We start from the raw sequence: 21,928 nt of genomic DNA on the forward strand, positions 1-21,928 counted from the left end.
CATCCCCACCATATTATATAGCCATATGTCCAGCGCATACATCCCCACCATATCATATAGCCATATGTCCAGCGCATACATCCCACCATATTATATAGCCATATGTCCAGCGCATACATCCCCACCATATTATGTAGCCATATGTCCAGCGCATACATCCCCACCATGTTATAGAGCCATATGTCCAGCGCATACATCCCCACCATATCATATAGCCATATGTCCAGCGCATACATCCCCACCATATTATATAGCCATATGTCCAGCGCATACATCCCCACCATATTATATAGCCATATGTCCAGCGCATACATCCCCACCATATCATATAGCCATATGTCCAGCGCATACATCCCACCATATTATATAGCCATATGTCCAGCGCATACATCCCCACCATGTTATAGAGCCATATGTCCAGTGCATACATCCTGACCATATTATATAGCCATATGTTCAGCGCATACATCTCCAGTATATTATATAGCCATATGTCCAGCGCATACATCTCCAGCATGTTATGTAGCCATATATCCAGCATATAACACCATCATGAGCACTCCTCGTGACCTGGGACCTGCTGCCACTGATAACGGAGTCTGCTCTTGGCCATCACAGACCTATCTACTGGAGCTGCTGCTGTTTATCTACAGTTCCCATAATGCCTGTTCTGCCCTAGTACAAGCACTAATGAATAATATGTATGTATATCAGTGTTACTCACACAGTGCACATATCATCAGGATCTCTGTGTGTATTAAATATGCATTATAGCTTCTATGTGGTTCGTGTGCAATGTTACAGCCCTTCCTGGTGGTCATTGTACAGAGAAGTGTTACCGCCTGTATTTACTGACCATGTTGTCTTCCTCCTCTCAAAGGTTGGCTCTCACCGTGTAAGGATGTCAAGAGGATTTGAAGCCAACGCACCAGCATTTGACAGGTACCCCACCGTTACTTTCGAGTGTGTTGAATTCTGGTCTAAATAATTCATTATCTTTATCACTGAAACCTCATTTATTTTCTTCGTAGGCATTTCCAGACTCTCAAGAGGCTTTACGGCAGTCAAGTTGTTGTAAATCTTCTTGGTTCCAAGGAAGGGGAGACCATGCTCAGCAAAGCCTTTCAGGTGAGAAAGGGAGGAGTACAATAAGTACAGGTGTATGAATTGCCCCCTTACCCCATTTCATGATATTGCCCCAGAGGTACTGACTGTACATGTTCTATTCATTTGTATATTAAAGGAGTCTTCATTTATTGACTACTACCTGCTCTCCAGTGTTTATACCCCTAGCTCTGCTGTGCTCTGTGTGATATTAGATACAATTTGTATATAGAGAGCTGAAATAAACCCTCTTTCCCTGATCAGATAAACACAAGGCTGAAAATACAGAAACATGCTGGACATAAAAATCAATGCGTTTAGTAGAAGTTGCAGAGAGGTTCGAGCCAATAAATTTATCAGGGGTAATAAGCTCCCAAAAAAACGTAACATTTATTTTAGCCAGCCGAAATGTGAGTAGTTTCTCTAAAGTTTATTCCCCTCCCCCATGTGAAAGGATTATTTAAACAGACCAAGGTGTATTTCTATGGCCAAATCTTAAACTAGAGATTTGGATGTTTGTTTATTATGTATAGTATTATATATTCTGTTTCTCTATGGCAGAGCCACTTGAAAGCGTCGGAGCACGTGTCCGATATCCTGATGGTGAATTTTGACTATCATCAGTTGGTTCGTGGAGGCAAAGCTGAGAAACTCCTGACCGTCCTGAAGCCCAGAGTGTCCAGCTTCCTGGAGGAGTGTGGGTTCTTTTCCATGGACAAAGATGGCGTTCACAGGTCTCATATATCCGTCATACAGATCTACGCAGCCAGAACTATTCTTATCTTGGGCTTTATTGTTTACCTTAATATCTTTGTTTGTTTTTGTATTTTGTAGTTGTAAAGTATAGATGATACAAACCATATTAACTATCTAAAAATAAATACAATAAATAATGGCACTAAACCCCATCTATGAAGGGAAGTAAGTGAGCTGTCATTAGATCTGCTGTATTTGAACTGTAATTCCCAGCTTCTCCCATCAGCCAGTGGGGAGTATAATGAGGTGCAATGTAAGAAATACTGGACCAGGGCTGATCTATAACTAAAGGTTACATTGTCACATTCACATTGTGCATATGATACATACTTTGTTTTTTTTCTTCAATTAAAACGTTCCTTTAAGTAATTCAAACTGATTTTAAATGAAGGGTATATCTATGTGTGACAGATGTTTTGTTTAAACAGTATTGATTGATAAATGGTTCTGTCGTATTTTATAGTATTATGGCCTACAGGGGGCGCTGTGTCTTTAGTTATCCACATAAACCCAGCCCTGGGAGACTGGATAGATTCCAAAGATAAGAATCTTTTTGTTTCTTTATATCCTTAGAACACAAAGTGGCAGCATAAGGACCAACTGCTTGGACTGTCTGGACAGAACCAACAGCGTCCAGGCTTTCTTTGGGCTAGAGGTGAGAATAACGTCACCATTTGACTCTCCAGAATGATGCTCCTGGACCAAGTTCCTTCTGTGTGTTTCAGATGCTTTGTTTCCTCTGACATCGTTTTCACCGCGTTTCCCGCCTCATGTCCTAGCGATAGGCTCAGAAGTCGCTCTGACAGCTGCGGATATTTGCTTCTATCCCATTCTAGGGAATGAGTAGAAATTGCGGCTGCAGAGATGTAAACCTCCGCAGCCAACACATCGTCCCACGCTCAGCTGATACTTGATAGGCTACTTGCCCACTGCCGTGTGAAATGGTTTTTATAACACATGTAAAAACGCATATAAACCACATTTATACCACTATGCAGTAGATATGTTTTCAGCTGTGTTTTTGAACATGCCACATGACATTTTTGTTTTTAAGCCAAATGTATAAAGTCTTCTTAAACACATCTCATTGCACTTACGTTGCCATCCTATTGAGATGAAAAGTTTCAGCTATTCTGATGCGCATCAGACGCTCCGAAAGGGTAGAGTCCAATAACACGTAGTAACGCCAATATGTGTAGTTTCCATTGGTACAATCTTTAGTTTTACATGCAGTTAATTTAGCCTCGTCGTAGAGGCAGCATTTTACCCCAGGCGAATATGTAGCCTTAGGTATGAGCGATGTTTTCCTGTTCGTATTGGAAAATCTAATTACAGGACAGCAGGGATTTAAAGACTGAATTTATATGCATGTATAATAAGTAGAGGAAGTACTTAATTGAATGAGTCTTTCCAATCCAATATACATTAGACTAACTGAGCAGTGTTTAATGGTCGTCTTGCAGCCAAACCGCTCCTCATTAATATAATGTACAGCATGTGGTGGGACGGACAAGGCACTTTAAATGGTTATTAAATGGATAAAATCAGTGGTACGGTTTACAAAATATCAGTGGTAAAACAAATAAGCGTCTGAGGAATATGCTATGTAATTATAGATTCTGTTCTACAGTCCTAAACCAGACCTGGGGAAAATGTCATCTAGTTTTTTTTAGTTGTTGGTCTCTCTTTATTGATGATCATTTATAAAAAAAAAAAATGATTTTATTTATGTAATTTTTGGGGGTGATAATTCATCTCCATCAATTGATGATAATATGATTTGTTAAGTGTTATGAACCTTTCTGCTGCCTGAGACTGAGCCGATGGCATTGGATTTATTATTGATCTCCATGACAGTGCGCACTGACCGCTGACAACACTTGCTGGACTATGAGAGCAGCGAGTCGTGTTCATGTTCTGTCCTGCGTACAGGAAATGGTCATTGTGTGCTGACATCGCTCTCACAAGTGCCGGTATACTTGCCCTCGTTACACGTATGCGCTTGGTGCACTTTATATGCATTAAGCCGGAAACATTGCCAAATGTATTTACGGCATTTTTGATGTGCAGAGACACCGTTCATTAAGTTGAACCTGAACCTGAAGGTGTCCAACTATCTTCTTTAATTCATTGCGTATAGAGGCGCGCGTGTAACACGCCCTCCATGTCAGTCAACGTTCATGTATCAAACTTGTTTTTAGTTCATTGAGATAGACTTCTCCCTTTCATGCACGGTTTTGTCTATGGAGTAAAATTTCAATTTTATTTCCGTTTGAGAAGCCTGAAGACATGCTGATCACGTTCTGGTGGTTTACTCCAGAAGTTATGGGTGGATAGACCGCTAACTTCAGCCTCCATCACTACTCTGATGCTAAATTACTGAAGCTCCGTGTTTCAATCTGTTCTCCCGTTTTTATCCCGTCAGATGCTCTTCAAACAGCTTGAAATCCTCGGCCTCGCGGAGAAGCAGCAGCTGGTCACCCGCTTCCAGGAAGTCTTCCGCTCCATGTGGTCCATGAACGGAGACTCCATCAGTAAAATATACGCCGGCACCGGAGCTCTGGAAGGAAAGGCCAAGGTAAGATGTTGGTTATGTCACTGAAAGGGCCTCGTGCTTGTGGAACGTTTCTCTGTAACCCTCCCGTTGGCTCAGATAGGTCTGCAAACTGCATGATGCGTGGATGTATTTAATGGTACTCTTGAGAAGCCGGCTGAATAGGTTATTACCTATCGGCTGATTGGACAGAGCGGTGGTCAGTCCGTTCTACTAGATGAGACATGTTCAAGGGGAAGGAATAGTTTTTCGTATGGAGATCTTACCTCATCGTTGTGATGGTGAACCCACCTGTGTTCTTGTTGTAGATGTGTTCCTTGTTTTTTGTTCTTTATGCACAATTCATTCTACAGATTTGATGATGATGATATATAACCTGTGTGTAACATGCTAGTCTGCTCTCCTTATTCTGCCCATACATGCAGCAATTCAGACCTCCAGTTTGTTCCTTGCAGGCCAAATTCCCCACGTATTGCTGTAAGTGCGGGGCCAAAATAACTACTAATCCCACTGGTCAGACAATGACCTCTTAATCATTGTGTCTTTGTGTGACTGCACTGATCACTCCCTATAGGGCCAAACAGCCAGATCTCTACAATGGTGATGCACACACCCGTCACTTGACACACCAGCATTAAACGTATGTTATAACTCTTATACCCCAGTGGCATTAATCTGGTCACAGGATTTGCTTTAAATCATAATCAACCAGGAATTTTTGCTTTGTTTTTGGACATTGAAAACTGCAGAGAGGTTGTGATTTAAATGTATGAATGATTTGTCTGCCCGATTAATGTACGTACACAGCAGCTGATTAGCTGGTCTGTAATACGCGGAGGTCTCCGTATCTGATTAATGAGAACGCTGTGTGCTTGTCTCTGTGACCTGTCTTGTTCAGGATGATGATATAAACCTTTCACTGTCTCTATCGCTAACATCTGCATGAACATATTTTCCTTTTTTAGTCATCTGAAGCTGAACATATTCCAGGAATGTCTCTATTACTTTGTTGTTCTACTCTTGTGTCTTCTGTCTGATACTGCAGTGACGTTTGATGTCAGCATGTCCCTGATATAGGAGAGTGTCCGCATTATGTCGGTCATTATACCGGGAGGTCAGGGGTGCTATTCGGAGAATCACAGGCAGGGACAGAATACTTATTTGCCCCAACAGGACCCGTAACAATTTAAGGACTCACAATAAATCCAGTATTGGGGTTGTTCCTTGTTAATAATCAGTATATATTGGTCAGAGGGCAGATTATACAGTGAAATAATCTGCAAATCTCAGCGCCGCTAGTAATAAGCAACCTGCATACTATGTATAGGACGGCGTCCTCACACATTACAGAGTTATACACAAGGATCTCTGTAGTACATGTGGCTCTCCTGGTGTTGCGAAACTACAAGCCCCAGCATGCTTTGCCAGTAGATAGCCAGCTGATAGCTGGCAGGGCATGCTGGGACTTGTAGTTTCGCAACACCAGGTCTGCTGTAGTATAAGGGTAAAGGTTGTTATGTTTATTAGCCATAAGGAAACTGTCTGTTTGCACCATTTACTATACAATGGCTATTCGTGTTTTCCCAATGGATATGAAGACTAGTTCTCCAGAAACAGGATGTTCTTATTAGACGAGAACCAAAACCAGGAATTGAAGCCGAACACTAGAGGTTTTTAGAAACCTTTGCTGTATGCTTAGGATTCAGACAGACACATGTGAATCCTGACTTCCAAACCTTTACACCATGAAGAACACACGTTTGGTTCAGTGATACAGGTACACTTAGACCTGCCTAGCTCTTGTCTGCTGCGTTCTAGAACCTGGTCATTGTGTTCTGAGTAGAATGCAGGAAGCGCTGTATTGGAGTATACAAATAACTTGGCATGATGCAGCAAGCAACCTTGTGTATTAGTAAACGCCCTCTTACTTGCCATGCAGCAGGACAAAATGATTTGGAATCTGGATCCAGAGATGGCAAATTCAATTATTATATTGACCTATAGACTGTAAGCTTGAGAGCAGGGCCATCTTACCTCTGTCTGTTTTACTCAATATTGTTTATTAATGTATTCGTCCCCAATTGTAAAGCGCTATGGAATTTGCTGGTGCTATATAAATAAATGATGATGGTCCCCAAAAATATTAGGTGCCAGCGAAGTACGTTTTAGATGTTGTTGATTCCCGGCTTCTAGGAATTGTCTACTTCTGATGGAATATATTTCTATATGTCTTTCATACATTGACAAGTACCCTGATTCCTGTCTATTTCCCACTACCAGCCCCATATATATCGCTGTGACCTTATTTTATACATTCTTCTTTTCTCTCCTCCTTTGTGTAAAGTTCACGTCTTAGCATCTAACCTCTTGCTGCTTTCCTCCTGCTCCCTCTCTCGGTTACTCCTGATTTCCTGTGTGTATGGTGAGTATTGGTACTATAGCTCTTATGATAAGAACGGTTATACGCTGGGGTAATACAGTGAGTGCTTAGTACATGAGCTGATAAATAATTGTGTGCTGTATAGAATCGTATAACCAATATAAATGTGAGTAAAGACTTGCTGAGATAAAGACGTACATTGTACGTGTGTCCTGGTACGAATGGTCTTCTGTTTTATGAGGACGTTAAAACGCTTGGCAAAAGATCACAAGTTTATTTAAAGGAATTTAGTTTATGTAATATATTTATGGTATAGTCCTGTCATTGGTGCCAGTGATTGCATTTACTGGAAGCTGTTAAACCTAATCTGTGAGAAGCATCTATTTTTGTATGAGCTCCATATGGATCCTGGGTTGAATTGGAATCCATTACTCCGTTAATCGCTTAATGTTCTCATCTATTATACTTGGCTGAGACTAACGATTTAAACAAAAATCTGCTCCTCTATCTGTCTTCATAGCTAATAATTTGTGCTGTTTATTTGCATCTTCAGTTTCACTTTAATCTATCTGTCAATTTAAAGTTTTAGAATTCCTTTAATCTAACTATGCATGAACTTCATGATCCTAGGAGCAATAATATCCTGTTCTTTCCAAAGACCTCATTCATTAGTCTTTATGTAGATAGAATATTTGCAAACTCCTATATTACCTGCATTTGTAAGGTGATCTGTGCCAGTTTTGTTTTTATAAGTGTCTTAGCCAAAGTTCTTTATACTCGAGATGTCTGGTCTGGTAGCTTCCAACGCTGCTCTTCTCTCTACTGCTAAGGCCTGGTTGTTTTTGTTTTAAACACAGAGCATTATTAAATGTTTTTAGTGTTGAGCGCTCTTTTTTTGAGCATTATTAATCATTAATGGGAAATTCACGGGAGAAGTCATCAACAACTCCTGTTTGAATTAAGCAAGCGGTAATAGCAGACAGGAGAGCAGTGCAAATCATTTTAGAGCCTTCAGGGGCTCCTTTAATCAAAACCTTCCATCAAGCCTTTATCCATATTAATGGCGTTGGCTTTCTAGAGAGGTAAATCGGCAAATGAAATCTCAGTGTTATTTTGGTGATTGTTACAGGGCGGAAAGCTGAAAGACGGAGCGCGGTCGGTGACTAGAACAATACAGAGCAACTTTTTCGATGGCTCAAAACAAGAAGCTATAGATGTGCTGCTACTGGGAAATACCTTAAACAGTGACTTGGCGGATAAAGCGCGAGCTCTTCTGACCACTGGGAGTTTGCATGGTATGTATCACTGATCTGACGAGGCAAACCTCAAAACGATGATTAGGTATTCTCTTAACTGATCATGTATTGTATGGAAAATGGTAATTTTACAGAAATTGAAATGCAAAACAATGAAAAGCATGCATTGTGTCGTCGGCTGTGAGTGATGTCGTGCATGGCTTCCTACATACCACTCAATTCATAGTCTGAGAAGCTTCATTCTTATTAACTAAGGCCCAGCTGTCCTAACACTGTTTCTTTGTTGGGAAGTCACCCGACTATTTCTGTGCTACCTCTTAGAGAAATTACTGCAGGTTGGCAAAGGTGCGAGAGTTTGTTGCTTAAAATGTGACGTCAAGTCAACTGACTATACTTACAACAGAGGAAGAATGTTTAATCACTTCAGCTAACTTGGAAATTAGTCTGTTAGTGGTGATAACCTTCCCCTGCCAGATTATAGTTCCAACATGGGAAAAGTTGAGGCCATGATTCTTATGTTTTTAGTAATGGAATCCCCACAATAGGTATATTTCATATCCAGTGGATTGTTTTGATGTACAGGCTTTGAATAGTCCGTTCACCCTGGCCTGGGGAATTAGCATGTTAATCAAGCTGTTTAGAATGCTAATCATCCCAGCCAGCATCTTAATCATTGAAAACACACATAAAAGAGTAGACCCCATGGACTTGTAGGTTCCATGGACATGTAGGTTTTTCTCACTACACCATGCTGAGCGCGTTACCTCTCTGTCCATCTCCCAGGCATACTGCTGGAATGTTACATCCTCTATAAGACACACATGTTTCATTTTACATGTTATTTGGAGTTTACTGTGATCTTTGTCTTTGCTATTAACCAACTTTCTATTCCTTCCTTTCTGCTGCACGGTCAGTGTCAGAGCTCATGTTACAATCAGGTATAGTGCTTTCGACTGTCCGCCGTATAAATATATAGTCCTATGTCCGGTTTTTGTTAAAGTACATTGTCTGCTAGTATTGGAAAATGTTTACTGAATTCCAGGCAGAGAACTGTCTTGTGGTTTTTATGAAAATTGTGCTGTAACCCATAGCGGCCATTCAGATTCTAGCGCCAGTGAATGGGAACATGAAAGAGGTGGGGGGCCACAGAGGCCGCTTGACGCAGAATTATCTGCCACTATTCAGATAACTATCAAGAGAGAAATGGTGAAAGGAGTCACCTAAAGAGATTGTTGATTGAGGCACTCCAGTCCCTTGGAAAATATTTAAGAACAAATTTTATTGAAAATTTATTAAAAATTGATGTGCCAGATAAAGTCATAGTCGGCGAATATTAAAATAGAGAGGTGATGAAAAATAAAGATAAGTGATAGAAATAATTAAAAATACCCTTCCGGGAAGCCGGCGGTCACAAAATTGTGACACTTATGATTTACTGGGAAAAATACCCATAATTATGGACATTGTATCAGTGAGATTCAAAATAATACAATTTATTGGGATTCAATTATATTCCCTATATTCATCGATACATAGTATGTCACATATAGCCAGCAAGTGTGTCCACTCTAAATTAAGTAATTGTAGTGTAAGAATGCACTTGTAGGGTTTATAATTTATCAAAAACACTCAGGTATAGTAGTCTGACATAGACATACAAAGGAACTTAAGTAAATGTATATAGTTCCAAAGACTCAGGATTGGTACTCTAACCTAGTATCCTCTCATACAGTGTGTAAAGGAGAGTGGTTAACTAGGACATGACCACAGAGGATTTCTTTCTAACACATATCTGCTACATAGGAAATTGAGTCAGTTCTGCCTATGATAATATTGCTGGTAAAGATCTGACTAGCGATATGAAGGAACCTCAAATCTCCTCTTGTTTGTCAGACAAAATTGCCCTGGTGTTAGAGCCCTAAACAAAGCGCACTGCTAGGTTCAAAATTGTAACATTAGATAGAGTGTGACACGATCGCGGCTAACTCCGCTGACCGGCTTCACACTTCCGGGTGTGTGACGTCACGCGTCACACGTGACCCGACGTACGTTTCGCCGTAATCGGCTTAGTCATGGGAAATTTTCCCAGTAAATCATAAGTGTCACAATTTTGTGACCACCGGCTTCCCGGAAGGGTATTTTTAATTATTTCTATCACTTATCTTTATTTTTCATCACCTCTCTATTTTAATATTCGCCGACTATGATGTTATCTGGCACATCAATTTTTAATAAATTTTCAATAAAATTTGTTCTTAAATATTTTCCAAGGGACTGGAGTGCCTCAATCAACAATCTCTTTAGGTGACTCCTTTCACCATTTCTCTCTTGATAGTAACTCCGGTTGTGAGAGCACCCCCTCATTTTGAATTATATAAATAACTCTTCGATATAAATGATGAGGAAGTCCTAACCTTAGAGCGAGATGGATTTGCTTTTCTCTATGACTATTCAGATAACATCAGGAGCAGTCAACTTGGGGGGGCTGCAAGTAAAGGCTTGGGGGACTGCAGTCTGCCCGTTGCACACTGTATTTCTAGTAGTTTAGAAAAAAAAAGCAAATGTCTGGTTATTACTGGTTACAGCACATTTAACCACGTTATTTAGTTAGCCCCTATAGCTGGAGATCTGTGTATCCAGACTGACTGAAGGTATTCCTTGTCTCTCCCAGCATCTCCGAGAGTATTACGGAGCATGTGCGAGAACTATTATAGGTACGCCAAGCCCAGGAAGATCCGGATCTGTGCTGGTACCTGGAATGTGAATGGTGGGAAGCAGTTCCGAAGCATCGCCTTCAAGAATCAAACCTTGACTGACTGGCTGCTAGATGCTCCTAAAATTGCTGGTATCCAGGAGTTCCAAGGTAACAGAGATATATCTTTTTGTTGTCCTGAGCGATGTCCGTGTTGTCCTGTCCATTATAGCTGTGCTCTGCCTGAATATTTAATACATTTTACTGGTCTTCTATTGCATGTAGGACTGCGGATCATCTGATCAGTCAGTTTAGTATGTTCCCGGTCAGTGCTGGTCTCTGCTCCCTGTAGTACCTGGCAGGATTGTACTCACATCCTATTTGGTGCCAAGTTGCAGTGTGTGTGTGATCTGAGCAAATGTTCATTGTGATTGCTGGAAAATCCGGTGAATCGATGGCTAACATCTGCTGGTGGTGTGCGGTCATTGGCTCACTGACAACGCTAATAGAGCTTCCTGTTGTTCAGCATTGCTGGTTGTGCTCAGTTTTCCTCCACTTACTCTGTGTGTAATTTGGATATGGACTCAGGCTGTTTTTTATTCAACATAACTTTGTCCTGAACTCTAATCCAGGAATTGTTGCTAATTCTATAATCCATACCCAGGAAAATGTGTAATCTACCACTTCAACCTGTAAAATAGTCCAGTTCGCCATTAGTCAAGACCTGGTAAACAGTGAGGCAGAGGGTCTGATGTTTTTTTCTGTTTGGATCTAAATGTTTATTAATTTAAAATGAACAACTTGTTTCTAAAGTAATGTTGCTAAGATAATCTTGTTCCTGCCACTGTCTGCAGGATGGTTCAGTTACTAAAACCACATAATTATCTTGTATACCTCCTTGTCTCTACACTACACCCTTCTGATTATTTCTTATCTATGTTCAAATGCTCCTCTCAATTGTGCAGTATTTTATATACCACCCCTCGTCCTCTCTGACCCTTATCTGATCTAAATTACTTAATTAAATAGATCAGTACATTTAAGGGTTAATGTATCAAGCTGATATTTTTCCGGTGGGTTTGAAAAGTGGAGATGTTGCCTATGGCTACCAATCAGATTCTAGCTGTCATTTTGTACAATGTACTAAATTAATGATAGCTAGAATCTGATTGGTTTTTCACCGGAAAACTCTCAGCTTGATACATTTACCCCCTGGTGTGTCCTTTACACATTCTTGGTCCGTTCAGACATCAGTTATCGGGTTTTAATTGCCTGCGAAGATTTTAAAAAAATAAACTAGAGCAGAAATGCCAAATATGTTTTCATGTGTTTAGAAAATAAATGTATAAAATATATAAATAAAGTAAACCTATCCAAATGTATGTCTTGTACAATTCATCTTTTCTTTAGTGTGCTGAGTTGTAGCCACCGGCTCTTTTTTTTTGTTGCTTTTTTTGTTTAAGCGCAAGCGCTGCGGCATAAGTGACACTATTTAAATAGATGATGATGAAGTACAAATGCACTTATCTTTGCGTAGTCATGGAGCGCAGGCTGTAGGGGGCTGCCGCGGTGTGGTTTCGCAGCCGTTGTCTTTGTATTCTGATTGTTGTGGTGGGGTCATCGTTTGTGAAATCAAAGGCGTCAAGCTGTTAGAGTAGTTGGGTAGAGAGGTGAGTGGTGGGAAGGGTAGTAGTTTGATGTAGGTAACCAGGGGGTTGGATAGGGAGGTTGTATAGTGATGTGTGAGCAGGGGAGCTGAGGGGTTGGTATTGTAGGGAACAGTAAGGGAGTATGAAGAATGTGGGCAGAAAGGCTGTGTTTGTTCTATAATGTGTTAGGCAGGAGGGTAAGGATGAGGAGTAGGGGAGAAAAGTGGGTGAGATAGGTTTGGATGGGGGTGTTAAGTGCGAGTGGGTGGTGGAGTGTGTGTGTAGGTTAAGTACTACCACCTTCTAGTTTTACTAGGTGGGGGAACCCGTGTTCAGTAACGCATACACATATACACCCACACAAGTCATAGCACAAGAGCGTACTCTAAATTGCAAGTACAAATGCCATTGAGAAACATTCAGCAAGTGGGTGTTAATAGTGATCTTTACTTCCATTCAGTCAGTGGAGGCGTTGCGTTTGTCCAGTGAATATAACAGGCAGCTTTGGAAAGACGCAACACTGCAGAGTACCAACGTATGTGGGTATAGGGTCATTAGAAACCATGTGTTGTGTTTTCACACCTATATTTTGTGCATTGTAAGACATAGAAGATTCCACCAGTGGGTGTGAGGCCGAAGTGGACCATATAATATAATGTGCATCTCCGAAGGAGTGTGTGCGAGAGCTGAGACTGATTTATCTATATCTCACTGTCTGCGCTCACTGCACTTTAGCATTTTATCCATATGCTAGTTGGGCTTTTTCTGTTTTAGATCTGTCCTATACTCGGATAACCTGCAGTGAATACAGACATTACCTTCCTCACCATCGGCAGATTACAATACAGGGAATACATTTTTTATTTATTTGGGATATCCTTGATATTTGTTGTGGCTTTGTATTATCTTGCATATGCTTTCTACAAATCCTCTCACCTTTCCTTTGCACCTTTATCAGATAGAAGAAGTAAGCCAATAGATATATTCGCCATTGGATTTGAGGAAATGGTGGAATTAAATGCAGGGAACATTGTCAATGCAAGGTGAGTACTGCAATGGTGTATTATTATAGATTGTGTCACCTGCAACAGACTAAAACATTAACGTTCATACATCCTTCTACCCCTGGCCTAGATGACACATTGAAGTAACTTAGCTGTGTGTTTCTCTCCATCATAAAATGTTTTAGGATATAAATCTACTTCAACAGGGGTCTTAAGGTTAGGCTTGTATCTGCAGTTTCATCCACTGGCTATAAGAGCAATCTGAGCCTGCCGTAGGGCACTGATGGTAGAGGACATGCCACATCGTGGTGTTATTCCATCTTGTAACCCTAAAATTACTGCAAATGATCTAGACCGGGTTTATTGTCCTGCTGCAGTTAAATGATGGATCCACTGTCTAACAGCAGTTCTTCTCCCATTCTGGGCTTGTTCATGTCTCTCTCCAGCACAACCAACCAGAAGCTGTGGGCTGTGGAGCTTCAGAAAACCATATCCAGGGATAACAAGTACGTTCTCCTGGCCTCAGAGCAGCTTGTTGGCGTCTGTCTCTTTATCTTCATAAGACCCCAGCACGCACCTTATATCAGGTCAGTCGCTGCAATTTGCTTTGCTGGTCCGTGGTTGAGTTGACCATTGCTTGTTCGGTGGTTGAGTGGACCATTGCTTGTTCGGTGGTTGAGTGGACCATTGCTTGTTCGGTGGTTGAGTGGACCATTGCTTGTTCGGTGGTTGAGTGGACCATTGCTTGTTCGGTGGTTGAGTGGACCATTGCTTGTTCGGTGGTTGAGTGGACCATTGCTTGTTCGGTGGTTGAGTGGACCATTGCTTACACACTGCTCTGTTCCTGGCCTTGTTGTTGCAGGGATGTTGGAGTAGATACCGTGAAGACCGGTATGGGGGGAGCCACCGGAAACAAAGGTGCGGTGGCCATCCGAATGTTGTTCCACACCACCAGTCTCTGCTTTGTCTGCAGCCACTTTGCAGCCGGGCAGTCTCAAGTGAAAGAGAGGAATGAGGACTATAATGAAATCGCTCGTAAGCTTAGCTTCCCAATGGTAAGGAGACAGAGTCCCATTCTCCTTGTCCGTACTGCTGGTTCTACGAGCAGATAGAAATACTCTGTTCTGTATCACTAGGGGAGAATGCTGTTTTCTCATGACTACGTCTTCTGGTGTGGAGACTTTAACTATCGCATCGACCTGCCAAATGAAGAGGTTAAAGAACTGATAAGAAGTCAAAACTGGGACTCTCTAGTTGTCGGAGATCAGCTTGTTAACCAGAAGAATGGTGGACAGGTATGAAAGTCAGGAGAGTTATGTATTTGTGTTGGTTATGTTGTGGTTCTCTGTAGCCTTTTCCAAAGAGTAGACAATGACAGAAGGATCTACATCAGACTTACGACTCCTGTTACTCTCCAGCTGTTAAACTATAAGTCCCAGCATTCCCTGCTAACTTGCTGTGGGAGAACTACCAGAAAGACGTCCAATCTCTTCCTGTATTTGCACTTAATCAGTCACTGGTTAAAGGCAACCACAATGATGTAGTATGCTTGCAGCCCCTTGGACAGTTGCGGACGTAGATTCTACATCTATTGAAGTGAAATGGTTAATAAGGTTGGCGGATAGGGCATGCTGGGAATTGTAGTTTTAACAAAAGTCACAGGCAGTCTAAGTCTGGTCTGTGAATTATAACACTCTGGGTACACATGCTGCATTTATCCAGTGCACGCAAAATAATTGATTTAATCTACCCGGCCTGATCACTGATCAAACGTCTGTCTGCTCAGATTTTGTTCAGACTGTGTCTTTGACCCACCCTTTGCGCTGCCCACATGTCAGTCTTTGGTCAGCTGTAACCTAACAATTACATATGAAACATTTTCTGCTGCAGGTGTTCCGTAGTTTCATAGAAGGAAAAGTCAACTTTGCCCCCACCTATAAATATGACTTGTTCTCCGACGACTACGACACAAGTGAGAAGTGTCGCACCCCGGCCTGGACGGATCGTATTCTCTGGAGGAGGAGAAAGTGGCCCTTCGACAGATCAGGTCATTAGTTTGTTCCTTTCTCTAGAGCCGTAGATTTCTATTTTAACTTGTAAGTAAACAAAGGTGTTGGAACCACCCTCCAGTCTGAGCACAGTCTATTGTTCAGGTTTTATTAATCGTCCCCAATATGGGATTGCGTTATGCAGCAATAACCACAGGTTGCTGTATAATGATCACACACAGATGCATCAGTATCAGGTATTTGTTATAATTGAAGTTCACCATGCAGACCAGACTTCCTGTCTACCGGTCTATCGATCACACTGAACAAAATACATGAACAATGCTATCTTTATAAGCTAGAAATAATTTTTTGGTAGCAAAATAGACTGACTCTTCACAGAAAGTACAGGTTTGGTTTTTTTTTTTAATAACGTTAAATCTGGTGGGGAAATGTTTTTCGATATACAGTATTGGTCATATATATAATTTCTTACAAAATGTATTTTTAGTTGAAGTAGTTTTTCAAGTTGTTTCCCCTACCTCTCTAAAAAACTCCCCCCTACCCAAATTCCTGTTTTTTTTTATTTCTACTCTCTTTGGTGTTTTAGCGGAAGATTTAGACCTTCTGAATTCAAGTTTGCAAGAAGGGAAAAATATCCCTTATACCTGGAATCCAGGAACCTTATTGCATTATGGCAGAGCAGAGTTAAAAACCTCTGATCACAGGTATTGTTCCAAGCAAAGACGATTTTTAATTAATTTTTTTAATTGGTGCATTACTATGATCACTGACCCAGTTTGCATTTGCTTTTAAAGGCCAGTTGTTGCACTGATTGATATAGATATATTTGAAACGGAAGCTGAAGAGAGACAGAAAATATATAAGGAAGTGATTGCGACCCAGGGGCCGCCTGACGGTACAATCATGGTCTCCATACAGAGCAGAACCCCCGAAGACAACTATTTTGATGATCCTTTGATTGATGAATTGCTGCAGCAGTTTGCAGGCTACGGCGAGGTCATACTGATAAGGTTAGAGAACGCCGTACATTTCTGCCGCATCATTCAGTCCATAATTCCTGTTTCAATTCGTGTTAAATAATCCCTCATATTGTTTAGATTGACAAACAACCAGAACTAGATCATAGAAGATACAAACGGTGACTTAATTACAATAACTAGATTTGAAAACTGCACAAATAACACACAGCAGGTTTAATAATGAAGCATTCCTAAAGTGGACCTGTCATTTAAAAACCAATAAATCTTTGACTTAAAATGTATTTAAATGGCTGGACTTCTAGAAATCATTTTCAATCCTCCATATTCTGCCACAGTGACTGAGCTTTCTTACTACTACTCCTGTCTGCTAATCTGTTTCATTCTTGTTTTCATGGTGGCATTAGGGAATGTTTGCCAGCCAAAGAGGAATGTTTTTGTTTTTTAAAATAACTTTTTCTTTTTTAATAGCATGGATAGTGATAATTTATGCTGATAAATGAGAAAAAGTCAATTCATGGTAACAGGTCTCCTTTACAGAGCTGTACTAGGACTGCACATATTCTCGTGGTCTTAGTGTTTGCAGTAATTGATGATTATTCTTTATTTGCCGGTACAGGTTTGTCGAGGCTAGAATGTGGGTGACGTTTCTGGAAGGAAGTTCTGCTCTCGCTGCTTTAGACCTGGATGGTGTTGAGGTAACGCTAACAAGAGGCACATCACTGTGTTGAATATATAGTTGTTATTGCTTAATACACCCATCATTATAGTTGGCCTTAATTAACTTAGGAATAACATGTACAACTACAATACTGCATAGAAATATTAAGAAACACACAAATGGGACATAGAATGTAGCTATAGTGTGTTACTTGGTGAAGTAGTTAATATGATTCTTATCCTTGTGTATGACTACTGCATGGGTCAGATCTCTCACTACCAGTATACATGGGCAGGAGCTTGGCTCACACAGGTGTAAATATCTCTGTTTTTATTAATTAGAGAAGATTTCCCTAAATGTGAGGTTCATTTGTGATGACGTTGATGATTTGCAGTGTTTTCTAAAGACACATTTCCCCGTATTAACCCAGGTTGTAGTGATGTCAGTACAGTACAGTCAGTCTTTCTGTTATAAGATATTATTATTATTATTATTATTATCTTTGACTTATAAGGCGCCACAAAGGGTCCGCAGCGCCGTACATTACATATACAGAAAACAGAACCAAGACACAACATGATACACAAATATATACAAACACAGGTGACAGGGTAAAACAAATCAGATTATATCTGACAGATAGTGAAAGTGATGGTAGAAATCAGCAAGAAGTAGGCCGAAGCTTAATAAAACAGGGAAAACAAGGCTAGGGAAGCAGCCAATAGGTACAGACGGTGATGGAATAGTAGAAGGAGCATACAAGGAATGAGGGCTCTGCTCATGAGAGCTTACAACCTAAAGGGAAGGGGGAGACACAAATAGGGTGGTACTAACTGGGGGAGAGAGCCAGGACAAGAGAGTTAGGAGAACTGATAGACTTGAATAAAGAAATAAGTCTTAAGGGGCACGCTTGTAGCCTTTGAGAGTAGATGCTAACCTGATGGAACGTGGAAGATATGCACATTAAAGTGTTACATGTAAGTAATGATGTGTGTAGTAACGTGCTGTGTTAAACTAAATGTGAAGGTGATTTTGCATCTCCCTGACCTATCTGTGTATTGTATTCTGAATGACTTTAGGAGATTATTTTTTTTTTATCTCCAAGTAGTAATTATTTTCTGAAGCTGCAGGGAAATTATTATAAATGAATTATGAATGCAGTTTCTCAGTATGTAGCATTTAAATGAGCCCTTAGTGATTTTAATAAAACATGATCAAAAAAATGAAGATTTCCGCTTTTAGCTAGGATGGCAATATCCCGTTCTCTGTTAAATGCAGGTATTGGGGAAGACGATGAACATTCAGCTGAAAAACCCGGACTGGATCACCCAGGTAGAGGAGGAGATGAATTTGGAGAGGATAAGCATCACACTACCTTGTTCTACCAGCTCCACGCTGCTTGGTGAAGATGCGGATATCACTGCAGACTACGACATGGAAGGTGCATTGTCCGCCATTAATGTTACTAAAAATTTAAGAGAATGGCTGATTGTTTTTATTTTGGGCTACTCAGCTGTTTTAATTTATGAGAATCCTGCCGGCTCTACGGGAGAGGGGTACAGCCGGCCCCCTTCTTGTACCCTGCATAGAGCTTCTGTGGGGGTCGTCGGAGCTGCCTTCTCTGGTCCCCAACACTCCAGGAGGATTAGGGACCATCCGGCACCACAGCAGTCTGATTCTCTTTAATGGGAACTGGTATGGTAGCACAATGGTGCCCCAATACCAGCTGGACCACCAGGGTCGAGATTCACTGGACTGCTGACCACTGGGCCCCAGGGCACGGGCCCGCTGACCCCTGGGTCTTTATTTCCAATTTGCATAGATCAGATACTTCAGATGTTCTGGCTTTGGTTTATTTATTGAACAATTCCCTTTTATTTGCAGATTAATAATGTGGATAATAATATCACTATTGAGGTCTTTTTTGCTTGTGTGCATTTTTTTTGCAGTGGTTTAATATGGAAATAGATTGCTTTATAAATCGGTGTAAAGCTTGTGCTGTGTTTTTCATGTAGCTCTCCCAGTTACTGAGCCGTTGTGTCTGTGGTTCCTCCTCCCAGGTGACGTGGATGATTATTGCGCAGAAGTAGAGGAAATTCTCCCTCAGCACTTACAGCCATCGTCCTGCTCCACCATGGGATCCTCCCCCAGCTCCTCTCCTCGCTCAAGTCCCTGCCCATCGCCCACCATGCCGGAAGGTCCCCCTCCTGCTCTGCCTGTACGTCCGAGCCGCGCCCCTGCAAAAACACCGGGACCCCCTGTAGCCTCATCCCAAGGTATCATACCATATACTGGACATTTTATACAGTGGTTTTTGTAGTATAGGCTGGATTTTATTACTTTGTGTTAAAAATAGGGATATTACCAAGATAGAACAGACTGTTACAAGTATTACACTATACTCTGTCGCAGATGTGAGAACCAGAATAAAGAATGTGAGAGCGCTTGTAGAAGTCTGTACAGTGTGCAATATCAGGGCATTGGCGTGAGTCGCAGTAATGGAGGGCGACTGTTTGCGTGTATTCATGATCCTCCGGTTACTCTGTTGTAGTTCTAAATAGCGGGGAGTTCTTTAAAGTCTGCCTGAGTCCTGGATATCGGCTCAGCCCATACAGTGGCTGCTTCCGCTGTGTGTAGGTCATATGATGTACAATGATAATTACACTCAGCAGCTAAATAGTGTTCTAATCTTCATGATATGGGATCTAGTTTGTGTAAGAAGCCAGGGAAAAGATCTGTAAATACATCCTGGTTTAAGTCTTCTGTCGCCTACCTAACAGCCGAGGCGGTCATTTTGTGGGCTAAACAAATTATTTTATGAAGAATTTTCTTACTAATTATGGTTATGTACAGCACCAGCAACCCTCGCAGTGCTCTACATAGTCAATAGTTCATACAGGGCAATTACTAGTGGGTTGGACATGAAATGTCGACACCATAATGTCTACAGTCCTAATGGCTACATGTTCATAATGTCGACACAGTTAAATGTTGACATGTGAAATATGGACAGGGTTGTATAGTCGACATAAATAAACAGAGGAACAAGGTATGGAGAAGATCCAGGAAGAAGATCCAGGAACGTGAATCCTGTTCACAAGAGCTTAAACGTTAAAAGTGTAACAGGATTGAAATATGAAGTCTGGGAACCTACATTGTAATTCAGCTTGTGTGTGGTGAGAGGAAATTGCTAACAAGACAGGTGGGTGACTGAAGTAGTCACAGGCCCAGTGTGTAATTGTAAGTGAAGACTTGTTTTCTGGGAAAGTTTAAAGGCACGGAGACCGCAAGGAACCAATCAAACTCACACAAGATGGAGTAACTCTGGGTCAGGTGTCGGCATTGACTTATGTTCTAGTGCAGCAAGATGATAAAATGTTGGAGTTTTCTGTGACATTTCCAAGATGGAGAATGTTTTTAATGTGTGAGGAGGGGTTGTTGCTGTTTTGATTACATTTCTCAGCTGAACAATGTTGTTGGTGCTATTTATACGTTTTATTTTCCATTTCCCACCTTGACTACCAGAACAATGAGTGTCGCACCCCGTGGCACCTATTGTTCCAAGGGACGGGACCTTGAAGTTCTGCCTGTCAGGGGAGTGGGAGCTTCCCATTTAATAACAAGGCTGATGTATGTGTTGTGTTACTAGGTTCTCCAATGGACTTCCAGACAATCATACAACAGAAGGAGGCTGCAGCTCTGAGTCTAGAACCTAAGCGGCCGCCTCCTCCCCGACCTGGCGCTCCACCGGCCCGTCCAGCACCGCCACAGCGCCCCCCTCCTCCCTCAGGTAAGGAGCGGAACCTGCAGGTCATTAGGTTAGGTGTATTTCTACAGTCTTAGCCCAGTCTAGTTTGCTTTGTGTGTTGTTATTATTACTGAATATCTAATGTTCCATAACAACGAAAGAGCCACATGTTAACAATGGTTGATATAAAGTAGTTTTAGAGCTGGGGGTATATAGAATACATCACTATATCCTGCGACTGTAACGAAAATCACCAGCTGTTATTGGCTTATAAAAAAAAAGCGTTAATCTTATCAGTAACTATTGATCCTTATTAAATAGCCACTAATTGAACTTAGAGATGGCAAACATTACTGTTGTGTTTTAGTGAGGAAAATGAGAAAACCAGTCTCTCAATCAGACACAGAATGGTATACTATGCCTTCAAGCAGATTAATAGATGATTTGCAACCAGCAGAGATAAAACAAATAGTGGTTTTGAGAAAATAAGAGTGAAGTGTGGAATAATACATTTAATGCATCAATATATAAACTAGGGCTTGTGGGGGACACAAATTGGAAATGAGAATACAGAATGAATGGTGATGCCAACAACTGAGGGAGGGGACTTGGAGTTCTAGTTTCTGATGATATAAAGGTCAGCAGACAGATGGAGAAGCCAGTGCTTGGTGGTATAGGAAGAGGGAGGTTATATTGTTACTTTACAAGTCACTGGTAAGTCCTCACCTTAAGTACTGTGTGCTGTTCTGGAGGCCATGTGCACCAACAAAATGTTAATAAAATAGAAAAAAATCAGAGAAGCTGCTAAAATGGTTCATATTCTGCATAACGACTTATCAGAGACGGCTTGAAGAGCTGAACATGGACAGCTTACATAATAGTAACATAATATATACAAAGTATTAATAGAGACCAGGTAGTATTTTAAAAAATAAGAGGATTTCTACAACGCTTTGAAAATTGTAGGGCGTGAGATAGGTGTAATATAAAGAAGAATTCTACCGATATGCTGATCCATGGGATAGTCTACCGACAATTGTGTCGGGGGCTCGTACAGTAGCACAATTCAGGAATGCATGGGGCAGACATATAGATCCGTAATATTTCAGAAGCTTTTTTCTATTGTGCTGCCTTT

General features: G+C 41.1%; 1 protein-coding gene across 10 annotated transcripts in view; it reads left to right on the forward strand.

The window, feature by feature from the left end:
• The window catches only part of SYNJ1 (synaptojanin 1), a 69,671-nt gene that overhangs the window by 34,427 nt on the left and 13,316 nt on the right, over window positions 1-21,928 (forward strand). For 7 of the 10 annotated variants that reach the window (XM_075197167.1, XM_075197168.1, XM_075197172.1 and 4 more), the window contains exons 7-25: window positions 881-942; window positions 1,032-1,128; window positions 1,666-1,838; window positions 2,434-2,515; window positions 4,286-4,438; window positions 7,924-8,089; window positions 8,965-8,988; window positions 10,722-10,913; window positions 13,350-13,434; window positions 13,842-13,982; window positions 14,258-14,450; window positions 14,532-14,690; window positions 15,286-15,442; window positions 15,994-16,111; window positions 16,202-16,417; window positions 17,004-17,082; window positions 18,324-18,486; window positions 19,106-19,321; window positions 20,695-20,835. In XM_075197167.1, coding sequence (XP_075053268.1) covers window positions 881-942; window positions 1,032-1,128; window positions 1,666-1,838; window positions 2,434-2,515; window positions 4,286-4,438; window positions 7,924-8,089; window positions 8,965-8,988; window positions 10,722-10,913; window positions 13,350-13,434; window positions 13,842-13,982; window positions 14,258-14,450; window positions 14,532-14,690; window positions 15,286-15,442; window positions 15,994-16,111; window positions 16,202-16,417; window positions 17,004-17,082; window positions 18,324-18,486; window positions 19,106-19,321; window positions 20,695-20,835 — 2,617 coding nt within the window. The remainder of the gene's footprint in view (window positions 1-880; window positions 943-1,031; window positions 1,129-1,665; window positions 1,839-2,433; window positions 2,516-4,285; window positions 4,439-7,923; window positions 8,090-8,964; window positions 8,989-10,721; window positions 10,914-13,349; window positions 13,435-13,841; window positions 13,983-14,257; window positions 14,451-14,531; window positions 14,691-15,285; window positions 15,443-15,993; window positions 16,112-16,201; window positions 16,418-17,003; window positions 17,083-18,323; window positions 18,487-19,105; window positions 19,322-20,694; window positions 20,836-21,928) is intronic. The other 3 variants (XM_075197169.1, XM_075197170.1, XM_075197171.1) reach the window with 2 other exon arrangements.

This window comes from Mixophyes fleayi, chromosome 2 (assembly GCF_038048845.1).
Source record: "Mixophyes fleayi isolate aMixFle1 chromosome 2, aMixFle1.hap1, whole genome shotgun sequence".
NCBI lineage: Eukaryota > Metazoa > Chordata > Amphibia > Anura > Limnodynastidae > Mixophyes > Mixophyes fleayi.